Source organism: Colletes latitarsis, chromosome 1 (assembly GCF_051014445.1).
Source record: "Colletes latitarsis isolate SP2378_abdomen chromosome 1, iyColLati1, whole genome shotgun sequence".
In the NCBI taxonomy this organism is placed as follows: domain Eukaryota; kingdom Metazoa; phylum Arthropoda; class Insecta; order Hymenoptera; family Colletidae; genus Colletes; species Colletes latitarsis.
The window spans coordinates 39,276,992-39,301,665 of NC_135134.1; the positions used below are offsets into that span (position 1 = coordinate 39,276,992).

At 34.2% G+C, this 24,674-nt stretch overlaps 2 protein-coding genes across 4 annotated transcripts; one reads left to right on the plus strand and one right to left on the minus strand.

Moving 5' to 3' along the window:
• Window positions 1-997: 997 nt before the first annotated feature.
• On the plus strand, window positions 998-13,195 carry LOC143341329 (luciferin 4-monooxygenase-like). 2 transcript variants are annotated; one of them, XM_076764205.1, is made up of 7 exons: window positions 998-1,186; window positions 1,891-2,030; window positions 4,732-4,939; window positions 5,312-5,645; window positions 10,730-11,024; window positions 11,861-12,401; window positions 12,944-13,195. In XM_076764205.1, exons 2-7 carry the CDS (start codon window positions 1,917-1,919, stop codon window positions 13,060-13,062), a joined length of 1,611 nt encoding a protein of 536 aa, XP_076620320.1. In that variant the 5' UTR covers window positions 998-1,186; window positions 1,891-1,916; the 3' UTR covers window positions 13,063-13,195. The 2 variants fall into 2 exon arrangements, with proteins under 2 accessions (XP_076620320.1, XP_076620329.1); XM_076764214.1 differs by lacking the exon at window positions 998-1,186 and having other exon boundaries at window positions 1,811-2,030.
• Window positions 13,196-14,068: 873 nt separating this feature from the next.
• On the minus strand, window positions 14,069-20,128 carry LOC143345071 (luciferin 4-monooxygenase-like). Of its 2 annotated transcripts, XM_076771961.1 has the most exons (7): window positions 20,103-20,128; window positions 18,571-18,704; window positions 17,832-18,039; window positions 17,290-17,623; window positions 16,602-16,896; window positions 15,287-15,827; window positions 14,069-15,024 (listed from the first exon to the last, which is right to left on the minus strand). In XM_076771961.1, the coding sequence occupies exons 2-7, from the start codon at window positions 18,682-18,684 to the stop codon at window positions 14,906-14,908; spliced, it is 1,611 nt and encodes a 536-aa protein (XP_076628076.1). In that variant the 5' UTR covers window positions 18,685-18,704; window positions 20,103-20,128; the 3' UTR covers window positions 14,069-14,905. The 2 variants fall into 2 exon arrangements, with proteins under 2 accessions (XP_076628076.1, XP_076627988.1); XM_076771873.1 differs by lacking the exon at window positions 20,103-20,128 and having other exon boundaries at window positions 18,571-18,961.
• Between the last annotated feature and the right edge of the window lie 4,546 nt (window positions 20,129-24,674).

A 24,674-nucleotide genomic window follows, 5' to 3' on the forward strand; every position in this document is an offset into this window, starting at 1 on the left:
TTATTTACATTTTCGAGCGTAATAAATGACCATGAACTTATCTAGAGTGATACTCATTGTCAGATAACAGTAGTTGTGTATATAATTAAATTACGAAATGAACATGCACGAATCGATGGAAAGAAATCATAATATCCATTGTATTTTTTGAATAACAGAGGAACACTATTGTATTTCAAAGATGAAATGATAGCAAACATTGTTTATCATTCACTTATGCACCGTTCAGTGATAATGGAATGAGGAGGAAATATTAAATAGATTTCAAACAGAAACCTTGATTTAAAAAAAATAAAATTTAACGATAATAAAAATTTTTGAAATAATTGGCACAGTTATATACAAGTTATTAAAGAATATAGAAAATTGTGGCAAGAAAAAAAGTAGTAGAAAATCACCGTCTCTATAAAATTTTAGAAAGCGTACATGGGTCCAAATGGACCCGGTGTCCTCTGAGCAACAGTTAAATTATATGCAGGATAAATAGATAAATAATTTGATACAAAACTATTTTGTTAGAAACCTCGTCTTCGAGCAAATCGATTTCGAGAATTTGTTCTACGTAACATAGACTCAAACTTGCTTGTTATGTAATTATATTGTTGATTATTTTTGTTAGTGTTTACTCAGTTTACAAATTGATTACGATATGATTCGCAATGACTGTCAATTTTACAATTTTCTATCAGTTTATCCTAAGTTATCGCGACATCAATGACTCCAAAAATCATCCGACATTACACCACATAATTTTTAGTTAAAAATTAAAAGTCATTTTGGAGAGAAAATGATCAAAAAAGAAATGAAAAATCTTCCTCGATCGAAACAAAACATTTTCCAAGAATAACATTGTGCTAAGTACTTTAGTATACACTTATACAAATATTTTATACTTATACAAATTAATGTGAATATTTAACAATATAATAAATTATAAAGAGATGCCAAATCGTGGAAAAGAAGATGAAAAATATACTTTTATAGACTTAATCGCCTCCAAGCAAATCTTGAATTATAAAGAGATTTGAAATCGTGCAAAAGAAGGCAAAAAGTATATTTTTATAGATTTAGTCGCCTTCGAGCAAGTTTATTGGATCCGCTCCTGCATTCGTTAACAAGTAAACACGCATCTCATTGCTGTCCGTAATCAGTTGCTGCCAGGGACTCAGTGGAGAGCGGCCTACTTGTACGTTCTTCAGTTTATTACTCACTAATTCATACTCATCTTTTACAAATACTTCACAAACTAATAATTCTTTATTTCCAAATCTCACATTTCAACCTATAAATTTTAGTGACTTCGATTTGAAATGATTCGAATATGATTCTGTGCTAAGAAACTCTTGATCTTCTTTCAAATCTTGCAAATCTTAACCATCTTTGACACTAGATCACTCTTTGTACCAAAGAAATTAAAACGATAGATGCTCAAAGAAATATACAATGGAATGAAAATAAATGTTTATTATTTCTGTTCTAGAAAATTACAGTTTCAAAAATCCAGTCTAGTAAATTTTTCGCAATTTCTATTAAAAATTATGAATCATTTTTACTACCTTGATATTTCATTATGCATTTCGAAACAGACTAGTAAATAGGAAGTGCATCGTAACAACTCGCTTCATCGTATAAATAGATTCAGTATGACAGAAGAAGCTCTAAAACTTAGATAAGAGAGCATGTGGATCAACAGAGAATCAAAGATAGCTTGTCATATAATATCGTGTCTTGCAATAAGATAACTGCTTGTCATTAAATTATAGTAATACTAGTCGGTACTTTGGCTATAACGTAACTTTAAAACCAGATTTCCTCTACAGAATTACATAACGATAAAATGATCTATTACTGTAAAGAATGTACCATGAACGTAACTAGTGCTGTTTCCAGGCTACTGTTTCTACGTTTGAACGAACATGAAGGTGCTCAACAACATAATTCACGGCCCGCCAGGAGCAAAAGTACCAAATATTTCCATACAAGAATATATACTCAGCAATCTTCGTGCCAAGCTTGATCACATTCTGCAAGTAAGTTTGAAATTCCATTTCCGTAATTTTATGCGAATAATTATATCTTCGAAAATGTTATCCAGAATTAGTCACGTAACATGATGGCGTCATAGTTTGTAAAGCATTTGCGAAAGAATGTTTCTAATAATAGCTGCATGTTTCAAGTACAGTAATAAAGTTTTAAGTATTCTGCTTTCTTTATTGAAATACGAAGGTTATTAATTCTATAAACATTTATTGTACCGTGTATGGTCTGGAAGTAATTGTTATTGAGATATTATTAAAATATTTTTATCTATGTTTATAAACACAATTTTAGATATTGGACACTATTATACAAATATATGCAAAAATAAAAAACGAACATGAGGATGATGATTGGATTAATTTTTTGCAAAAAGCAGACTATAACGAGTTTGTCAAAGCTTTCGTATTCTATTTCAAATTGTTTCTGGTTTACTATTTGGTAATTTATCTAAATCAATGTTTACAATAACATCTGGACTATTATTTGATATTTCACTTAAGGGGGGAAACCACTGTAACGGCTGAAAATAAAGGCAATTTTTAAAAATTTTTTGGGTGTAACTAAAAAACATTCTCTGATAAATGTTTAAATGTTTTCGAAAGTACATTTCTTGAACTATTTCTTGCAAAAATTTCATATAAAAATATTAATTATTATAGCCATAATAGGAACCAGCATGAAAGGCCTCTAAAAATTTGTTAGAAACGGGTGGACGTGTAATTTTTCACCGCAAGTTGTGAAACACGAAATCATGCAATTTTCTTAAACTATAAGGCAGTAGCTTTAATTGCACGTAAAGATTTTTAAAAATAATTATTTATTATAAAATGGTGGAACTTTGAAGGAAAAATCTCAAAAAACTGTGACAAAATCAATATTTCTTTTAACACCGCATCGAAACTAATTATTCGATCGAAAATTCCGTATGTGCAACTGAAGATTATAGTGTTAGAAATCACCGTACAAAATTTTAAGTAAATCGGATGAAAATTCGTGTCCGAAAAGCGTGTCCTGTTTGTGTCGATATGTGTCTGTCTGTGGTTCAATTTTAATATCGTGAACCTTCATTATTTGTAATAATCCTGAATAGCCATCGTTAAATTGGATTGCAGCTAAATAAGTTGCCAGTTGGATCACTTTAGTCGTGTGTCGGTACATTTCATTCACACCTCTTATCGCTCAAGGTTAAATACTCTTGATTCACATAGTTATCTCGATCAAAACACTTCCTATTCACTAAAACCTTTACCACAACAGAATAATAAAAGAGTTTCAAATGAATGTCCCGAAGTGAAGAGCAGTTAGTTTCAAGCGTTACGCATATTACATGTTCTACGACTACTAAATCTTCTGTAACTTTGTCATTTTTGCGAATTTTTAATATTTTAGGAGGTCATTCTTAAAACCATAAGCATTGAAAAGAGATTAAAAAATTTCGATTTTGTGAATCCGTCACAGTCGTTTCCCCCCTTAAGTGATTATACAGGGTGTTCGGCCACACCTGGGAAAAATTTCTATGGGAGATTCTAGAGGCCAAAATAAGACGAAAATCAAGAATACCAATTTGTTGATGGAGGCTTCGTTAAAAAGTTATTAATGTTTAAAGTTTCGCCTGTACTGAATTTTTTTCTCGAAAATGCGCAGGATTTCGGGGGTATGTCTATTCACCAAAAATGATTGTACTCGTCCCCTGCAATCAAAAATAATTTTATCAGAACGATTACAAAAATTTTTTTTTCGTCGAAAAATTTCACTACCTACCCAATTTTTTTTCTTGAAAGTGGATAGGATTTTGGAGGTACGTGTATTCACCAAAAATGATTGTAATTGACCCCCTCAACCGAAAATAATTTTTTCAAAACGATTAGAAATTTTTTAATTTCGTCGAAAAATTTAGGCACCTACCCCTGTCGATTTTTCTTGAAAATTTATTTTTCATTTTTAATAAATTTGTTTGACGCTCTACAGAAAAATTGTCTAATACTTTTTTGTAGGTACCCCTTAGCTCTACTTCAGGAAAAAATCTCATTGAAATATATTCACTATTGTAGGAGTTATGGCCGTTTGAAAATAGGACCGTTTTTATGGGGTTTTTCTCATTTTGCGGGGTCAAGGATCAACTTTTCGAATATTTTTGCGATTTGTACATATTCTCCACCAAAATACGCGTAGTTTGCTTTTTTAAACATCAAAATCGTCCAATCCGTTCAGAAGTTATGACGTTTTAAAGATTCGCATTGTCGGAGAACCATCTCAGGTGTCAGATTATATTTTCGGTAAGGAATTTTTTTCTCAAAAGTGGGTAGGATTTCGGGGGTATGTCTATTGACCAAAAATGATTATAATTAATCCCTGCAACCAAAAATAAAAGTTTTCCAGAACGATTTGAAATTTTTGAATTTAATTGTTAATAACTTTTTAACGAAGCCTCCATCAACAAATTGGTATTCTTGATTTTCGTCTTATTTTGGCCTCTAGAATCCCACATTAAAATTTTTCCCAGGGTTGGCCGAACACCCTGTATAAATCAATTGATTTTTACTTTAATAATGACTCAGAGACCATTAATTTTAGATCGTGTACGATACGGACTATTATACAATATATAAAATTTTATAATATTATTTCAGAATGATGCAAATGGATGAGAGAGTGACTGTCAGCATTAACACATTTGAAATATAATTTTAGGTTGATATTGAGACTGGTAAATCCTTCACATGCAAGGATGTTCTTGTAGGAAGCGTAGCACTTGCAAGTGCTTTAAAGAACTATGGAATCGACAAACAAGACAGAATTTCTATTTCAAGCGAGAATCTTCCAAATTTTTTAATCGCGATATGTGCAATTTATAACGTTGGAGCTGTATTTGCACCCTTGAATCCAGGGTACACGGAACGTGAGTAGAAATCTAGAAAATTACTTTTCATATACGTAAAATTTATTTATTCATCATTTAAGGATATAGTAATGGAAAGCATCTATAAGGCAAAGATGCAAAATAATTTTTAAATTTTATGCGTACACATTCTTTTCAAACAATATTAAATTAACGTTTATTTAAAATGAAAGTTTGACACATTCAAAATTCAGTGAAATAATACAAATTTTTAATTTTAAGTTTAAATTAAAATTAAAGTCATAAAACAATAAAGATGAAGCTTGCTTTTGAAAATATTTGTAGACGTTGCACCTACATATTAATCAATATCTATGTCTTCTATTTTATTTATTTGTTGTACAGTAACAAATGCTTTTCATTACTTGGTAGGGGAGTTCAGACATATGTTGGAAATCACTCAACCGCGAGTAATGTTTGTGTCTCGAAAAACGGAAGTGCTTCTCTCAAAAATTGCACCGACTCTAAGTTGGACGATGAAATTAATACATTTGGAAGATAGCGCGTTAACTGAGAACATTCCAACGCTGAAAGATCTTGTGGAGAACTATAAAAGTACCGTGGATCCATATAAATTCGTACCGGCGCAAATCGGTGACAATAGCAAGGAAATGGCGGCAATTCTCGCCTCTAGCGGAACAACCGGCTTGCCAAAAGGTGTTACATTATCTCATCGAAATTTATTAACTTTCTTTTCCAATGTAAGGTAAATAAAACTTCGTAGTTCTATTCTTCAAAAATTAATCTTCACTATTTAATTTCCCATCTAAATTATAATTGTAGCAGAGGTTATGGAATAAACGACACATATGGATTTTAAGACTCGGTTTTATTTCACTCACGACGTTCTGTACACAGCGGTAGGACGACGTTACTCTCTTGTTAAAACAAACGACGGCGCGCAATGCCTGCCAACGAGTGGGAAAAAAATATTCCTGAAACGCCTGCATGTTTGCCAACATGGAAATTATAACATTTCCAACACTCCCCCTCAAACATGCATCCGAAACATTAGGACAAATATTCATTTATTTCTCGTACTCCAAAAATTTCAAGGCATTTTTTATGCTTCGGCGCTGACAACCCCTTTGTTAACGCGTCTGCAGGCATTTCCTCCGTTGGACGATAGTGAACCTTGATTTCTCCTCTCTCGGCCGCTTCACGTACGAAATGGTGTTTTATGTCAATGTGTTTCGTACGATTATGATACATCGGGTTTTTAACTAGACAACCCGCACTCTGGTTATCGTTGTAGATGACCACTGCTTCTTGCTCTCCAAAGATTTCGCTCATGAATCTTCTTAGGTAAACTGCCTCCTTTGTGCTTTCTGAGAGTGCCACGTACTCGGCTTCTGTCGTGGACATTGCAACAGTCCGTTGCTTACGGGATTCCCAGCTGATTGATGCTCCAGCTAGTACAAAAGTGTATCCGGTATAGGATTACTATTCCCAGCCCAATCGGCGTCAGCGTAGCCGACGAGGGGCGCTCTTGTTTTCTTGTAGAATAGACCATAATTTTTGGTACCTTTTAAATAACGTAATACGCGTTTTGCCGCCTTCCAATGTTGCAATCCGTAATTTTGATTGAATTGGCTTAACATACTGACGGCGTGTGCGATGTCTGGACGAGTGAATGTGGCCAAATACATCAGAGATCCAATTAAATTCTGGTACGGTAAGAGTTCGGCTTCTTTCTTTTCTTCGTTCGATATTTCCTTCAATAATTTTATACTTGGATCAATCGGAGTTGTGACGGGCTTGCAGTTCTCCATGTTAAATCTTTTTAACATATTTTCGGTATACTTTCTTTGCGTCAGAGTAATTTCATTTTTGTCTTTCGATTGATGGAACTCCGTACCTAGGCAATAGTGTATCTTGCCCAAATCTTTCATTTCGAAAATATTCGATAATTCTCGCTTCAGTTTTAATATTTTACTCGGATTGTTAGACGCTACGATTAGATCGTCGACATAAACTGTGACGATTGTTACGTCCTTTCCCTGTTTCTGTGAATACATGCAGGGATCGCATGATAGCGGCTCCAAACCCAAATTTCGAAGCCTTTCGTCCAGCTTCAAATACCATTGACGTCCTGACTGCTTCAGGCCGTACAGTGCCTTTTTGATTAGGCAAACTTTGTTTGACATATACTTGGATGCTTCGCTTTTGGGTAAAATTTCTATCAGCCCTTCTGGAATATCCATATAAATTTTCTCTTGAATATCACCGTTGAGATATGCACTAACAAAATCCAGCTGATGTACCTCCAGTCCGAGTTCAACTGCAATCGCCATCATAAATCTTATAGATTTTGCTCTTGCGACTGGTGCGAACGTTTCTTCGTAATCCACACCTGCTCGTTGCGAGCATCCTTTTACTACTAATCTAGCTTTTCATCGTTCTATCATGCCGTTTGGCTTGTACTTTGTGCGTAGAACCCACTTTGATTTTATTGTTTTTTCGTTTCTTGGACGATCGACTACTGTCCATGTGCTGTTTTTCAATAGCGCTTCATATTCGGTCAACATGGCCTGTTTCCATTCCTCAGCATCGGTCGATGCGAGTGCTTCTCTAGCATCTTTCGGATCATCGAGATTGATCATGCTTGCATTTTCGTTTCTATCGTCCTCTTCGACTCTCTCGTACGTAGGTTCCTCTTCGAGATCTTCATCTTCAGTTTCTTCATTTTCTTCATTTTCTTCACTGTCGCCTTCGGGTATGTTTGGCTCTTCTTCAGCTACCATTCTCTGGATTCTTCTCGGTCGACCCCTTCTGCCTGTTCTCAGAAGTTGGGGGCGTCCTCGACCTGGACGTAAACGCGGTGCATTCAAAACTTGGTTCGATTCGTGGTCTTGAGCATGCTCATTTGACAGCACAAACTCCAAATCGCTTGATTTGTGTTTTGTTACTTCCTCGCAGTCAGTTTCCTCTAGAAAATTATTTGTATTTCCTACCTTTCGAGGTGTTTCTATGAATCGCACGTCGCGACTTCGAAAAACTTGTTTCTTTTCGGGATCCCAAATCCTATACGCCTTCGACTGCGTGGAGTATCCAATTAGAATTCCACATTTTGATCTTAGATTAAATTTCCCTTTTCCTGGTCGCTTGTCCAATACATACACTTTTGTTCCGAACGTACAAATAGTGTATAGCGTTTTTCCATCGATGCTACGCGATGGGCACCTATTTCTGATATAGGTTGCCGTTAACATTGCTTCAGCCCAAAAAATTTGAGGAAGCCCGGATTGACTAATCATGCAACGCGCCATTTCTATCAGCGTCCGATTTTTACGCTCGGCAACGCCATTCTGTTCCGGGGTATATTCTACCGACAGTTGGTGTTCAATTCCTTCGTCTCTCAAGAATTTTTCGAAGTTATTGCTTCTGTATTCCGTACCGTTGTCGGATCTAAGAATCTTTATTTTCTTACCTGTGCGTTTTTCTACGGAGTTCTTAAATATTTTAAATTTCTCCAAAATTTCGCTGCGTTCCTTTAAGAAATGGATTTCGCACCACCTTGACGCGTCGTCGATGAATGTGGCAAAATATCTTGATCCGCTGTGAGATTTTACACGCATAGGGCCACAAATGTCCGTGTGGATTATTTCCAAGGTATCAGTGTCCCTCGACGAATTTGACTTCTGGAACGGTGCTCGCATTTGCTTACATTTCACACACACTTCGCAGATATTGGGCCCCCCCCTCATTCGAAATGATCATTCCACGAACTTTGTCTTCACGCACCAAACTTTTTAAATCGGATTCATTTAGATGGCCGAAACGTTCGTGCCACTCTTGCAACGTTGTACTGGAAACTGCAACGGACGCGATATCGCGGGATTCACTGACGTAATACAGTCCTGCTTCCTTATTCGCACGCATTATTTCTTCTCCGGTATTAGGATTTTTTACAACCGCACTGTTTTTCGTGAAGTAGGTTCGAGCGCAACGCGGGCACGAAAAGGGTTTCTTCTAGTTTGACAGTTAATTCTTTGCTTACGTGCATTTTAACCGTTCCGATACCGGTTATTTTCGTTGAATCGACACTCGCGAGATTTAATGTTCTATTGTCCGATTCGAACGTTCCTTTAAATTTTTCCTTGTCCGCGCACATATGTGATGAGGCACCCGAATCGAGACACCAACGTCCTTCGCGACTTGTAACCCCGCACGCTGTTTCCGCGTATACGGACACTTCGCCACGTGATGCACTCTGTCGAGTTTTTCCGGATTTTTCTTTGTTTACACGAACTCTACAGTCTCTGGCTTTATGCCCTACTATACCACAATTATGGCACCTGAACCGGAACTGTTCATACGTTTCATTTTTTATGCGTTCTTTATTTTCTCTTCGCGGAAATTGTCTTGATTCTCGCTTCGCGTTATTCGAGCTGCCGAAGTTCTTCCGTGCGAACATAGCTTCGTTTGCGTTCGGCTCGCCACGCGTTCTCGCTTCCGATTCTTCTAAAAGCTTGATTTTCAGTGCTTCAGGTGTCGGTAATCTTTCCTGCGTTTCGATCGCTATTCTGAAACTTTCGTAAGAATCTGGGATGCTATATAACAGCAGGATTGTAAGCAAATCGTCGACGATTTTTAATTCCATGTCTTCTAATTTGTCCACAACGTCGAAAAAATTTCTTAAATGGTCATTCATGCTGTCGTCGTCGCGCATCTTGTGTAGAATAAGACGCTTTAACAGCATTACTTTTCGGGCGGGTCCTTTGGACTCGTATACTGCGTGCAATTTTTCCCATACATCTCTTGATGTTTTGCAATCTTTGATTTGCTTAACTTCTGTCGGGCTCATCGACAATACTACGTCGGCTTTTGCCTTCGCATCGGCTATATCCCACGCTGCTGCGTTCTGTTCGGTACGCGTAATGGCGCCACTAACATAACCCCAAGCGTCATTTTTTATCAGCAACGCCTGAATTTGTATTTTCCACGTATCGAAATTTTCTTTTCCGAGTGGTTCGATTCTCACTGTTTGATTCATCTTTAATTCTTATCGCGTGTACGGCTTCGTACCGTTTTCGGTCGAAAAAAAACGAAGGTTATAGCGCACGCCACGTGTTCCTTCGATCGCGATCGTCGTGTGTCTTCGTTTCGCGTACGCGTATTTCGCTGTTCCTAGCTGTGCGCACTCGCGATTCACTTTTCACTTAACTTCGCTTCGTTTTAACATACCCTGAGCACTGGGCCCATAACCTGTAGCAGAGGGTATGGAATAAACGACACATATGGATTTTAAGACTCGGTTTTATTTCACACACGACGTTCTGTACACAGCGGTAGGACGACGTTACTCTCTTGTTAAAACAAACGACGGCGCGCAACGCCTGCCAACGAGTGGGGAAAAAATATTCCTGAAACGCCTGTATGTTTGCCAACATGGAAATTATAACATTTCCAACAATAATAAAAAGTTTCTCGTCAGAAAAAATGAACCCTCAGTAATCTGTAAAATACAATTTTAATTCTTCGTCTGTCGCGTAGGACTTTGGTGCGATGGTAACGTAAGAAATTCCTACCAGATCGATCGAATTTCGATTCCCGGGTAACTGTACACTTTCCTCCCCTTCGATGTAGATAAATTTTAAATAGTAAAATTCACACATGAAAATGTTAATTAACTTTTAAATAAAATATCATTATTTATAACATAAGAAACAGAAAATAGTATCCGTGTATAGAACTATTACGAAAGCTAGAATAAAATATTTGTACACTCTCGACTATATTGATCTGTGCTCTATATCGAAGCTCATCCTTTTCCATTCTCAATTTCAGTGGTCCAAAGTACGCGGACATTCAACGAGGTGACAGAATAATAGTGTTTCTTCCAATGTTTCATGGCTATGCATTTGGTGTAACACTTTTGACAACAGGTGTTGGTGCAACCACGTACGTCCTGCGGTCTTTCAATGTGGAGACGCTTCTAGAAGCAATTGAAAAGTACAAAATCACGTATTTGCCATTGGTCCCTCCAGTATTAGTACTTCTTGCGAAGCATCCGACAGTCACGAATTACGATTTTAGCAGCGTGAGATACTTAATGTGCGGTGCAGCACCATTTCCTAAAGACGTGAGTTTTCCTTTAATATTTGATAAAATAAGTTCCCCTAGTGGTTGACACATTATAAGAGAAGATAGTTTTGACACACAAATCACATGTCAATAATACGAATAATTAAAATAATAAAAGAAAACAGGCAACATTATTATGATTTTAAACTGAAAACATTATTCTTTAGTATAATATTCTTAAGCATTTTCTTTTTAAAATTCTTCTTCAGTTTTCTTATTATTGTAAATCAAAAAATGGTACATCTAAATTGGTATACAGGGTGTTCGGCCATCCCTAGAAAAAATTTTAATGGGAGATTCTAGAGGCCAAAATACGACGAAAATCAAGAATACCAATTTGTTGATTGAGGCTTCATTAAAAAGTTATTAACGTTTTTAGACATGAAATTTCGATGAATCATTTCTGACCACATATTATATTTTCAGCAAAGAATTTTTTTCTTGAAAGTACGTAGGATTACGGGGATATGTATATTAATCAAAAATAATCGTAATTGACCCCCGTAACCAAATATAATTTTTTCAGAACGATTTGAAATTTTTTTATTTCGCCGCAAAATGTCAGTGTCTATTCCAATTTTTTTCTCGAAAATGCGTAGGATTTCGGGGGTATGTCTAATGACCAAAAATGATTATAATTGATCCCCGCAACCAAAAATAATTTTTTCAGAATGATTTCAAATTTTTTAATTCAATTTTTTAATAACTTTTTAACGAAGCCTGAATCAAGAAATTGATATTCTTGATTTTCATCTTATTTTGGCCTCTAGAATCTCCCATTAAAATTTTTCACAGGGGTGGCCGATCACATAAATGTCCATAATTAATTTTTAGGTTGCAGATGAGGTAAAGAGGCGGACAAAAATAAAATGCATCCATAATGCTTATGGAATGACAGAATTGTCCGTAATATCACACGTATCGGATATAGAATCTAACGATGAAAACGTCGGTGTACTACTACCCGGATTCCTTTGCAAAGTAGTGAATCCAGAAACAAATGAAACGCTTCCCACGGGTGATGTTGGCGAAGTTTGTTTAAAAGGCGATCAAGTAATGTTGGGATATTTCAAGAACCCTAAGGTCACCGCAGAAACTATCGACGAGGAAAAATGGCTGCACACTGGCGATTTAGGATATTTTAAACAAAATGGACTTCTGTACATTACGGGGCGACTGAAGGAGATCATTAAATACAAAGCATATCAAGTTTCACCGTCTGAGATTGAGACTGTGATACAATCACATCCAGGCGTTAAAGATGCAGCAGTTGTGGGCAAACCTGATGAAATGAGCGGAGAAGTACCGATGGCTTTAGTTGTGAAACAACCTGGTTCCAACGTGACAGCCAAAGAAATCATAGATTTCACAAATAGTAAGTTTTTGCTTTCTTTGTTTTTCTAGTAAAGGCGATATTACTGGCTTTCAACAATCAGTGAATCACTGTAAAATTCACACAGTAAAATTCCTAGAATCGATGAATCTATAATTATTTTAATATGAGAAACTCTAAATAAGTGTTACAATTAAATATGTGCAGTATGATTACTTTTATCAAGTTTGGGGGATCGAACCGAGACCTTGAGAATTGAAGACAAGCGTCTAAATTACAGAGCCACGAAGGGTTCTAAATATCTATAGTAGTAAACTGGCATAATAATATGTAGGTTGTATTAAATACATATGACAGGATACATTTTGTATAAATGTACATATTATTAGGTTACATATTTGTTTATATTTGATGAAAAAAGTTTGTGTATAAAATTCTCCACTATTTGTTCAGTTTCTTACAGTAGATCAGAAGCTGCAAATAATATAGACCATTGTAATTTAGATGTGAACTATATTGGACATATAACATAAATAATACGTACTTCATACAAAATTAATTTTGTTTATACGACAAATTTATAGGTAACTTATCACCGCAAAAGTGGCTGAGGGGTGGCGTTAAATTCGTTGAAGCTATACCCAAAAATCCATCAGGAAAAATTCTACGACGAGAACTAATTAAATTAATAGCTAAATTATAAAATAATACTTTATTTCTAATTATTTCATGTTTTCCCCTTAATGAAATACTGTAAAGTACAACATAGTATGTACGAGCAATAAGCATGTAGTTTAGAAACTTTGTTAATAAATGCTAGTTACAGTAAATAAAAATTGCAAATGTGTTTTTTTATCATCAATTGTTATGTAATGTATTCAAATATTTGGAAATATATACCATTCAAGAATATATTGCATATTACTAAAATCAACGCTTTAGCGCTAGTCTCTTTAAGTATCAGATTTTATCCGATATTTAAAGAAACTATTTTAAATACGCAGCCATCAGCTCGGTGGTACCCACGAAGAAGAACTTTTTTATCGTGGGTAACACCGATTACCAGATCTCACCACGTGGAGGTTGCTGCGACTGGAGATCCAAAGTTTATTTATTTATGTTGAAACTTGAAACTAAACGTTTTAAAACTAAAAATCCAACGATGATTTACCTAGCTAAAGAGATGGTCAAAATGAAATAGTAAAAAAGTGAATACAACAAGAATTTTAGCAATAACGTAAAAATAGAGAGAAGTGGGAAGAGGATTTTAGACGATTTTACCGTTGGTCAGAGGTCAGCATTGGCCAGTAGTGGTCTAACATGGTCAACTGTGGTCAACAGTGTCCGACAAAGGTTAGCAATGGTCAACAGTGGTCAACAATGGTCAAAACGTAATTTTTTAAATTCATTTCTACTTGAAGTAATACATGTTTCTCTTAATCATCAACAATTTACAGGGTTGATGTTAACATATGTATTAATGTAGAATTAATATACAGTGACTTGTGTTTGACATTAAAAAACAATAACTTGAAACGACTTCAATTCTATCAGAAAATAATAAAATTAAACTAAATGAACAATACAAATAAAATATCATAGATTTTAACTTGTGCTCGATCCTACTGTTTTAGAAAATTTTAATTTATAAATAACGAATATAAGTAGGACAATAATGTTACAATTACTGTAAGATTAGTGAGACGAGAAATCAAATATGTATTTCTAATATTGAAATCACGTTGGAAATGATGTGCCAATGAAATTGGTTTACCGAGATTCGCGAGACACCTTATATAGACGTACACGCGAAGTGATGTACATATGTGTACGGACAGGTATTCTCACAGTGGAGTCGGTGGCGTGAATTTAAATTTTTCCAATACCGGATACCGCTAATTCCGTTGATCCGGTAAAGCTGCTAGAAATTCCTATCGCACTTTCTCGTTAACGAAGATAACCCGATCGTTCTGACTGCTACACTAAGAGAACAGGAAATTATCGAACCATTCATTGATGATAACCTTCATAGTGCATTAAATTTTTAGTTTCAGTAGATACGAGAATTTTCATTTCAAACGTAGTAATCAGTAATAACAGGAATGATATGGAATCAATATTGTCGATAATACCTCATAACTTGTAATCTATTACCTAATGTCTGAGATTCCTGTAAATAGTAGAAGTATTATGTTTTACATTGATGCAAGTGAACACTGTAATTACAAGGTTCACTTTAGCTTTAAACAGACACCACTTATTGTATTTATAGAGAAAAGAGAATAGTTGATATAATCTAGTTTCATATATGTATGTATGGAAATAAAAGAACCTCTTTAGTTTCAATATAATACATTTTTTAATACAATATATTTTCAAAACATTTCACCACATTACGTACTAGTTAAAATAATCACCAAATAAGATAAACAACATATTTATAGTTTACATCTGCAGCAATTTGAGTTTATAGATTTAAACTTAAAGATAACCAACCTTCTGTAATACACGTTCCTTGTTATAAAATAACTAAATGATGTATCATTTTATAATTTAGATAATATTTTTAACAGTTCTCGTCGCAGGATTTTTCCTGATGGAGTTTTGGGTATAGCATCGACGAATTTAACACCACCCCTCAGCCACTTTTGGGGTGATAAATTTCCTGTAAATATTTCACATTTATATAAATAACTATAACAAACAAAGCTTTTATAAATATTCTAGCAAGTAGAGACATTTTATTTATAATCCATTACGTGTTTTTATATGTGAAAAAATGAAAAATAAAATGTATTATTCTATTAAATTATTCACAAACGTGATTTAGTGATTACTGAAAGCATATCTAGTAGTAAATTGTATGTAGTAAATAATATATCAAATAGCTACTGTTTTTACTAAAGGACCAACGAAAACAAATTTACTATTTGTGTAATTTATGATTTCTTCGCTCGTCACTTTGCTATTCGGTTGTTTTACTACAAAAGCCATTGGTATTTCTCCGTTTGTTTCGTCAGGTTTGCCAACAACTGCTGCGTCTTTGACACCCGTACACGATTGTAATATGGTTTCAATTTCAGACGGTGAAACTTGGAAACCTTTATATTTAATCAGTTCTTTCAGTCGCCCAGTAATGTACAATAATCCATCTTTGTTGTAATATCCCATATCGCCAGTATGGAGCCACTTTTCCTCGTCGATGGTTTTTGCAGTAGCTTCAGGGTTCTTCAAGTATCCCAACATTACTTGATCGCCTTTTAAACAAATTTCACCAATTTCACCAGCGCAAAGTGCTTCGTTAGTGTCTGGATTCACTACTTTGCAAAGCATTCCAGGCAACAGACGACCGATGTTTTCGTCGTCGAGCGTTGGATCAGCGAAATGTGTCACAAACGTCATTTCTGTCATTCCATAACCATTTTGAATGTTCTTTATTTTCGTTCGTCTCTTTACCTCGTTCGCTATCTGAAAATCATTTACGTTCTCTCAAAACTATTAGCAACTACATTTTCAATCAATTGAAAGATGAAATGCAAGTAACCTTCAACTGTAATTTTATATACAGAATTCAGCTGCAATTGAAAACATAGAATTCAGTGGCAATTGATGTCAACTGCAATTAATCTTGAATTGTAATTTAAAACACAAGATAAAAAATTAATCTTGAATTGCAACTAAAAATTGCAATTTACAATGTATTGATTGCCTTTAAATAGCAATTAACAGTTGAAGAATTAAAACTCTGTCTAATCCAGAGAACTGAATAAATCAATTCGAGTTACACTTCAATAATAATTTTAAGCAAGACATTTTTTGATTAAATTTGTTACAAATATATACGATACTTTTCAAATAAATAAATAGATATAAATATAAATAAATTCAAACTTAAAGACAAGTTACTCACAAATTGATAAATTGTTTACAACTTTACAAATTGTTTAATTTAGTAACCACACTGATTCAATGATTCAATATAAGTCTTGTATATCAGATATTTCACTATATGTATACTACACATTTTATGCAATACAAATGAACTACACAAAGTGTAGTTGTTAATATCCCAAAAGGGAGCATGCGACATAAAATAAAATAAATAAAAAAAAAATTGTTAATTTACAAATTTGAAACTCTTCATTAAATTATAAATGTTATATACACTGTTTATTACTTAGAATGAACACAAATTGTAGAAAATGTTTGTAAAGAATTATCAAACTTTTATGAGGAACTCACGTCTTTCGGAAATGGCGCTGCACCGCACATTGCAAATCTCACACTGCTGAAGTCATAGTTCGTCACCAAAGAATGTTTGGCAAGAAGTACCAAAATTGGAGGGACCAATGGTAAATATGTGATTCTATACTTCACAATTGCTTCCAGGAACGTGTCCACGTTGAAAGATCGCATGATATACGCGGTTGCTTGAAAAGCTATAGTCGAGATCATAATCATGAATGCATATCCATGAAACAATGGAAGATAGAGCATTATTTTATCGTCTCGTCGAATGTTCAAATAGCGTTCATCCCTAAAATTAATAACATCAAAGCATGCAATTCGATGAGCACAGTACAATAATAAAGTTTGAAGAATAATTTTAGTTTTGAAACAGACTTAAAAAGAAAAGGAATAAATATTTTCATGCAGCCTAGAATTAATGTGACCTTGAATGTAGCCAAAGGCTGTTTTAAAAGTAACAAAAAAGATCCTACATATTTTTGGAAATTTTTAGTACCATTAAATATTTTAGAAAATTTACACATTTTTAAGCACTAATAATGTTCCTTCCAGTATTCGTATTTTACTTTTAAAAATGATACTATTTTAAAATTATACTGATACTACAAGAAAGTTTGAGCAGTAATTGTATTCGTAATTCATTAAATTTTAATTAATGGTTACTTATGAAAGAATTATTTACCTTGAATTAAAAATGAAAGTCATTATGTTTCGATGAGACAACGAACAAGCTTTTGGGATGCCAGTCGTTCCACTAGAGTTGAAAATTACCGCCATTTCCTTCGTGCTATCATCGATTGGTTCTGGTTCAAATTTATAAGGATCTACGGTATTTTTATACTTTTCCAAAAGATCTACCAACGTTGGCATATTACTAGCCAGGGCGTTATCCTCCAATCCTATTAATTTCATTTTCCAACTTAGAGTCGATGCAATCTTTGAGAGAAGCATCTCGGTTTTTCGAGACACAAACATTACTCGTGGTTGAGTGATTTCCAACACATGTTTGTACTCTCCTATGTTCAAAATATCATATCGGAGGTGTTCATAAAATGTATCGATAGTAATAAAAATATTTACATATCAATGCGTATATATATATAGTCTAACATTATTTATGTATATATGTGTTTATTTTATTATATATTTAGTGTATTTGCTGCTTTGAACGAATAAATAAATTCTAAATGCATACAAAGAATGATTTTCTAACTTTCTACCTACTTTCTGTGTATGCTGGATTCACAGGAGCATACACAGCTCCAACGTTAAATATTCCACACATCAAGATCAAGAAATTTGGATGATTCTCGCTTGCAACGGAAATTCTGTCCCCTTTGACGATTCCGTAATTCTTTAAAGCACTGGCAAATGTTACACTTGCTTTAAGAATATCCTTGCTTCTGAAGGATTTACCACTCTTAGTATCCACCTACAACATCGAAATTTTTAGTTTTGAACTGGAATTCGAAACCTGTGCCTGAGTCATTTCTGACTCACGCCGACATTTTGCTAATCCAGATATATTTTCTTTCGAAATTCCAGCTCACGCATGCATGTGTACAAAACAGTATCTATAGATCGATCGAGACAATAAACACAAACCGTAAGCATATACGCACATAATTATCGCAGTAGCAAAAGCGAGATTTGGTACTGTGTGTGTGTGGCAAAAGAAAAGTGACGAGAAAAAAGTGACTCCGGCATGGTACTTGGAGAATTAATAAGTGCTGAATATGAAATAAGATTTCTTTTCCTTGCAATACATAACCAATACTGTTTACTAAACCATTTAGCTACAATTTAGGTACTGTTCAATTTTTAAAAACCACAAAATATCATAGAACTACTTCACATTTCTTTTTAAAATTGTTTACTATCTATTCTTCATTGAGTTATGTAATACTGTATAATATTGCTGAAAACTTCATTATTTACATAAAATTAGTAATTTCAAACTTACCTGTACAATATGATCGAGATTAGCGCGAAGATTATCAAGTATATATTCTTGTATTGATATATTTGGCACTTTCACTCCTGGTGGAGCATGAATTATTTTGTTTAGCACTCTCATCCTGGTTCAAACGTAGAAATCTTTACTGGGAAACAACACTCGTGATATTGACGATATTATTGCCTGACTATCACTCTCGAAGTAACAAAAACGAAAAAATTCGTGGATATTTCTATTTTATCAATAGTTATTTATACATATGTGAAAAACACTATCTTTTTATATAATTATAGACAACAAAAGGCTACGTTTACATTAGTGTATTATATCGTTTAGTAATTGCGAACGAGGAACGTTTAAAAAGTTTTATCGCTTAAGATTAAATTTTATATTTCCTTCCTTTGTTGATACCTTTGAAATAGCCAAAAAAGAAATATTTCTGGAATACAACTGGAATGACGTGTAAATATATTTTAATAGTTTTTATCATATCTTATATTTTGATGAAACTTCTGTACAAAGCAATTAATATAATACCATTCAACGATTAAAATACTAAAATAACAACAAAAAAACGAATAAAGTAATATTGCAATAAAATATTTTAAAACGTTCGGAAGAGTAACATTCGTTGAAGCAGTTCTTCTCGAGTCGATAAAACAATTTCGCGTCGATTTGCGTCTTTATGAAATTTTAAAGGTCCCACAACGAAAAATGAAATAAAACAGTACCGGTAATGGAATTTTTAATTTTCGAAGCTTTTCGTTTTTTTTACATTTTCCGATGTGTAAAGTTATGCAACATAGTTGTAGATGCACAGTCTCGTGCGAACTATTAATTCATCGGGGAATTAGAAAGGATGGCCGACATAACTCCATGATGGTCGGTGAAATTCCATCGGTAGAAGGTTTCGTGAAAAATGAAATTATCCGGAAACCATGCTAGCTGGCAACTGGAAAGGGAGTTAAGCGGCCTTTGTCCGGCAAATAATTGATGCACGTCAATTAGATTTGTCAGGGTGATCGTCGTAATGAAATTAACAGGAACACCAGCCATAGGCACGTACATATATGGTGATAGATATGTATACGCTCACAGAACTGTTTCATGTACAAGGTGCATCGTAAATCAACTGTCACTGGGTTTCGATTCGTCTGACAAGAAAAATTTTTTGCAAAACTTTAAAAACGACAATTTTTTTAAATATGTTAATTCACTGGGCGTCTGTTCTTCTGAAATTCAATTCAAAACTAAATTAAATTCAAAATTAACGTTGAAAATATAGTTTCTTTTATTTAGAAATAAATAATGTATATTTTATTCCTTCACGATCACACTAATTTATGAGTAACAAACTCCTCAAATGGAACCAAAGATTCTTCGATATATATTTGCTATTTACACCTGAGGCTAATCAAAATTTACTATTAAATTTATAGTAAAAAACGGTTCTATGTAAGAAATTTAAAAAACTTTCACCGATCGTGGTAGTTTAATGTTAAAATAGTATAGATTGCATCGATTGAAATGGATACTACCGATCGATTCGTCGGACGAAGCGCAGCGATAACCGAAAACTTGTTCGCCTCGTAGGGCGCGCTAGCTAGAGCCCCGTAGCTGCAACCGGAAGAGCACAAAACGGGCAGAAACGATGCAGTTGGTCGCAATGACGGTAGAATAGTGAGACACTGGCATAACGCGCATAATAACGTGCGCTCGAGGCCTTCGCAAAATGAGATACGACGGTAGGCAACGAGGCGGAGCAAGGAGGTGGCAGAGCACTATAGTTGGAAGCGAAACAGAGTCAGCCAGATAGACGGGAACAGATAGACGCGACGGTATGGAGGGGGAGTGCCTATCACTCGGGAAGATCCAATACAATGCGAACTATTGTACCCACGTTCGCTATCCACTCCAATTCCTAGGATGGAGATATGCAGCTAGCTCGATCCTGCACTTTCTGTGCATCGTGCATACGCGCGCTGCAACGTTGCACACGCAGCTACGCGTGTGTATGCGTCGCGAGACCCTAAAGGAAGTACAACTTCAAACAAAACCGGAGAAAGAGATTTGATATTGTGCGTTAACGAGCGAGTTGTTGCTATTCTCTTTAATTTTCGTCTGGCGAATAACGAAGATCAGAATGGTACATTCCATATAGGAACTGACAATTTGTAGGCAATTATTTGTAAATTTAGTTTTGTTTCTATTCTATTTCGCCCATCGCACGAATCAGAATTAAAAAGAAGCATTACTTCCACAATATTATTTTTATTTTGCTTGCCAAATAAACAAAATTCAAAAGAAACATTATTGCTATAATATTATTTTTATTTTGCCCACTTAGGAATTAGAATAAAAAATAATTTGGCTTATTTCATTTGGAATTTAGCATACAAATATATTATATGTACATAAATAAAAAGCAATTTCATTCCATTTTCTATTTTGTATTGCTACATGCCACATATAGTACATCGTCTTTTGGTGAATGCTGCCAATAGTAGTTAAATTATGTGTCTATAGAGACCTTTTGTAAACTGTTACAGAAGTTATTAATATAGAGGTTGGAAGATATTGTAGGATGGTCAAATTAGCACACTAAAATTCTTTCATGGACGTCTTCTAATGCTTTATTTTTGTCTGAAACTTGTGAATCAAGCACCAATTTTATTTCATCGTGATGAGATTTTTTTAATGAGCGTCTTGACCTCGAGTCGTGCGTACAATGTTTATATTTTTTCTTTCAAGCAGAATAAAATAGTAATAACCAGTAAATAGTAAATTATTACTATTCTATTTACATACGTTAATTAATTAGAATATTATGCAAAGTAAAAATAGTATACATATACGTAAAAAAAATACTACTAATAAAAATTGATATTCAGAACTTTAAACATTAACATTTCGAAATTGAAAATGTTAATTATTACTATCTTATTTACTTACGTTAATTATATGAATATAGAATATTATGGTAAGTAAAAATAGTATATATATACATAAAAAAGATACTACTAATAAAAATTGATATTCTAGAACTCTAAACATTAATATCTCGAACACAATGTTTAATCTTACAACAGAATTCTAGAACGAAGTAGAATTAAAATTCCTGTATCTCAAACGATGAAAAATATCGTATAACGAGTTACGTAGCTTTCAACAACGAGTTGGAAGGAGAGGGCATAGGTTGATTAGAAATCTGACGACAGAGATAAGATGAAAATCCGACTCGAAGACGAAAAACAAATTAGACCGGATGATGAAAACTAAAATGAGATAAGAGGGCGAGAGAGAAACGCGTGAAAAGAGGGAAAGATGGAGGGCAGAAGAGAGGTAGGAAGGGAACCCGGCGATTACGTGCGGCAGACATCCGATGATGCATAGTTGCTGTTGACATGCTGGAACGTCAGGCTCACATGACCTCTCGAGTACAGCCATTATCCGCAAAGCGACCCCCGAATTGGGACAATAACTGCTTCGTGGAGTCGTGTAATAATTATTGGCCGGTTTCCGGATCCACCCTTCTGCCCCTGCTGGTTATCATCACGAGCATTTTGCCGCGTTAACCACCTAATAATGGCTGGACAGTTGACAGTGAGCCTCTTCATCATCGTACCAAACCAGAAAGAGTGGCTTGCATGCAAAGTTACTACCGACGAATGGGTGTGAATTTCAGTAAATTCGGTTTCGTGTTTTATTTCAATTGCAGCGTTTTGCAATCGTGGGCACGCCTTTTCCTTGCCTCGAAATGAACCAATGCTTCAACGACTGCGGAAATCTGAAACTTTCATACCGAAGTTCAAACACTATCGATCATTATGTCGCTGCACGCGAAAACATCTCAGAGGTCGATTGAAACTGTTAAAATTTTTAACTAGTTCCGATGTAACTATAGTTCTTTTCTGATCTCAGAAAATCAGTATAAAATGCTGTCTGTTCGTTTAAACTTTTATTTATTTTACCAATTTTGACATTAACTGTTAGTTGACTTTGAAGAAATTAAAGTTAATCGTTACATTTGATGAATCTTATAGTAGTAGTAATAATAAAAATGACAATAATAATACTACAGTATCTTCAGCCAATTTGAGTAAATATGTATGAAAATCTTTACTCGAACAGTTTTTTGCGAGATTTAATCTTTTATTAATATTTTTCTTATATTTTATTTAATAATAAAAATTTTGTTTTCGTAACATTTTTTTACTGTTTTTGAATGTATACTTTTCTTGTCTTAGGAACACCTATTCTTGGATTTTTCATCTTCTTGTTTGAAGCTTTTCATGATTTATTGCTTATTCTATTTTCACAATATACTGGATCCTTCGAGTACTCTTCCTCGATAATACAGAGAAGGTTGAGACGGGTTAATAGTGATTCTGGGGTCTAAATCCCTTGGTGTGGTGCGGCCAGCAGGTAGATTACATGCTTGTGATCTCCGGATCATGATGGTGTAGGCTAAAAGAGCCTCTCGATACACTAAGGAGTCAATACGTGAAGCAACGCTCCTACAATTCCTCTACACACCTTAAAGAGGTCTTCTAGAGGGTCACTTCGTTCGCTATTTTTTAAAATTTCTCTCTTTAAATCAGTACAGTAATGATTTTTAAAATGAACACCATGATTTAATTTTCACTTTCATTAAATACTTTACTGTCAACAAAGCGTTTTTATTATTTTGTATTTTTTTATGAAACCGCCACATAGATAGAGTATCGAAAAATGTTAAATGCATATTTTCATTATCTGTACTAAAAATAATGCTTTTATTATAAGTTTGGGTTAATTTCCACAACATTTAAAAATGCAAAATTCTGTTTGCACCATACATTGTGTCAATATCTTTATGTTCATTCCTAACGTGCTTTCTAAATGTAAATGTTTAAATTCTAAACATAATACATATTACTATATTTTGTAATCACGTGGTATCGTATACAAAAATATTGTAAATATCATCAAAAACCGTTAGTAAAATGTATGAAGTGTCAGTAAACTATAATTGGAACAAAATCTACTATAAGAAGAATCGAATTTTTTAAAATTCATTCATGACACACACAATTTAAACATTGTTTATGCAATCGCAAAACCGATTATCACAAAATAGATTAATAGTAACAGATAGCAACTAATCCGCGGTACTGAAGTACATCATCCTTGACAAGCGTACAAATTGTGCGATACGACCGTTTTCCAATCAGTAAGCTCGCTCATTGACGATCTAATTAAACCTCCTCCCCATCTACTGAAATTCCCAGCATTCCTCGTGTAATCGGTTTAATCATTTACGAGCTCCACACTATACGCTGCATAATTCTAAACGAATCTTTGAAGTTGTGTGTACAGCGTCGTGCACATCCGTTGAATATAAATGTCTTACGTTTATTTATGTATTTCATGAATATTCATTTCTTTTAGAACAGACTAATGGTAACCACCGCGGCGCAACAGTCTACGCACCAACAGTACTTAAATAGTCTAGGCTTTGATTAATTGAAAGAAGCCTAAGAATTATTCACCTTCAACGTATTAAAATACTTGGGTTTCACTTGCTACCGTTCCTTTTAAAAATCTTCCAATTTAAATTTTGCGTTAATTTCTCACCAGTACAAGGAACGGAAGAGAATGATTTAATTATCAAATGGATAATTAACAATGGAAACAATATTTCACTAAAATATATAAGTACATACGGTTTGCAAAGCTTGTAAATATTTTCCATTCTAGCTCTTGGAGATATGCTATCTATATATAGTACTATCTTCTTTTTGTTATTATTATAAATAGAGATATTTTATTTAAAAGTTAATTTAGCGTTTTCATGTGTAAGAATTTTACTATTTAAAGTCTATATTGTGGGAAAAGAAAAATGTGTAGTACACATTCTTGTCTACACGTTCTTGCGTTACCATTGAACTAAAGTCCTACTCGATAAACAAAGAATTAAAATTATACTTTTACGGAATACTGAAACTTTAATCATTAATATCTCAAAATTTTTTGAGTATCTGCCCCTATAATGCTATATATTCGTAAACATAATGACTAGATCAAAAGTTTCAATAAAATACCTCGTTAGTAAACAAGAATCCTAAACT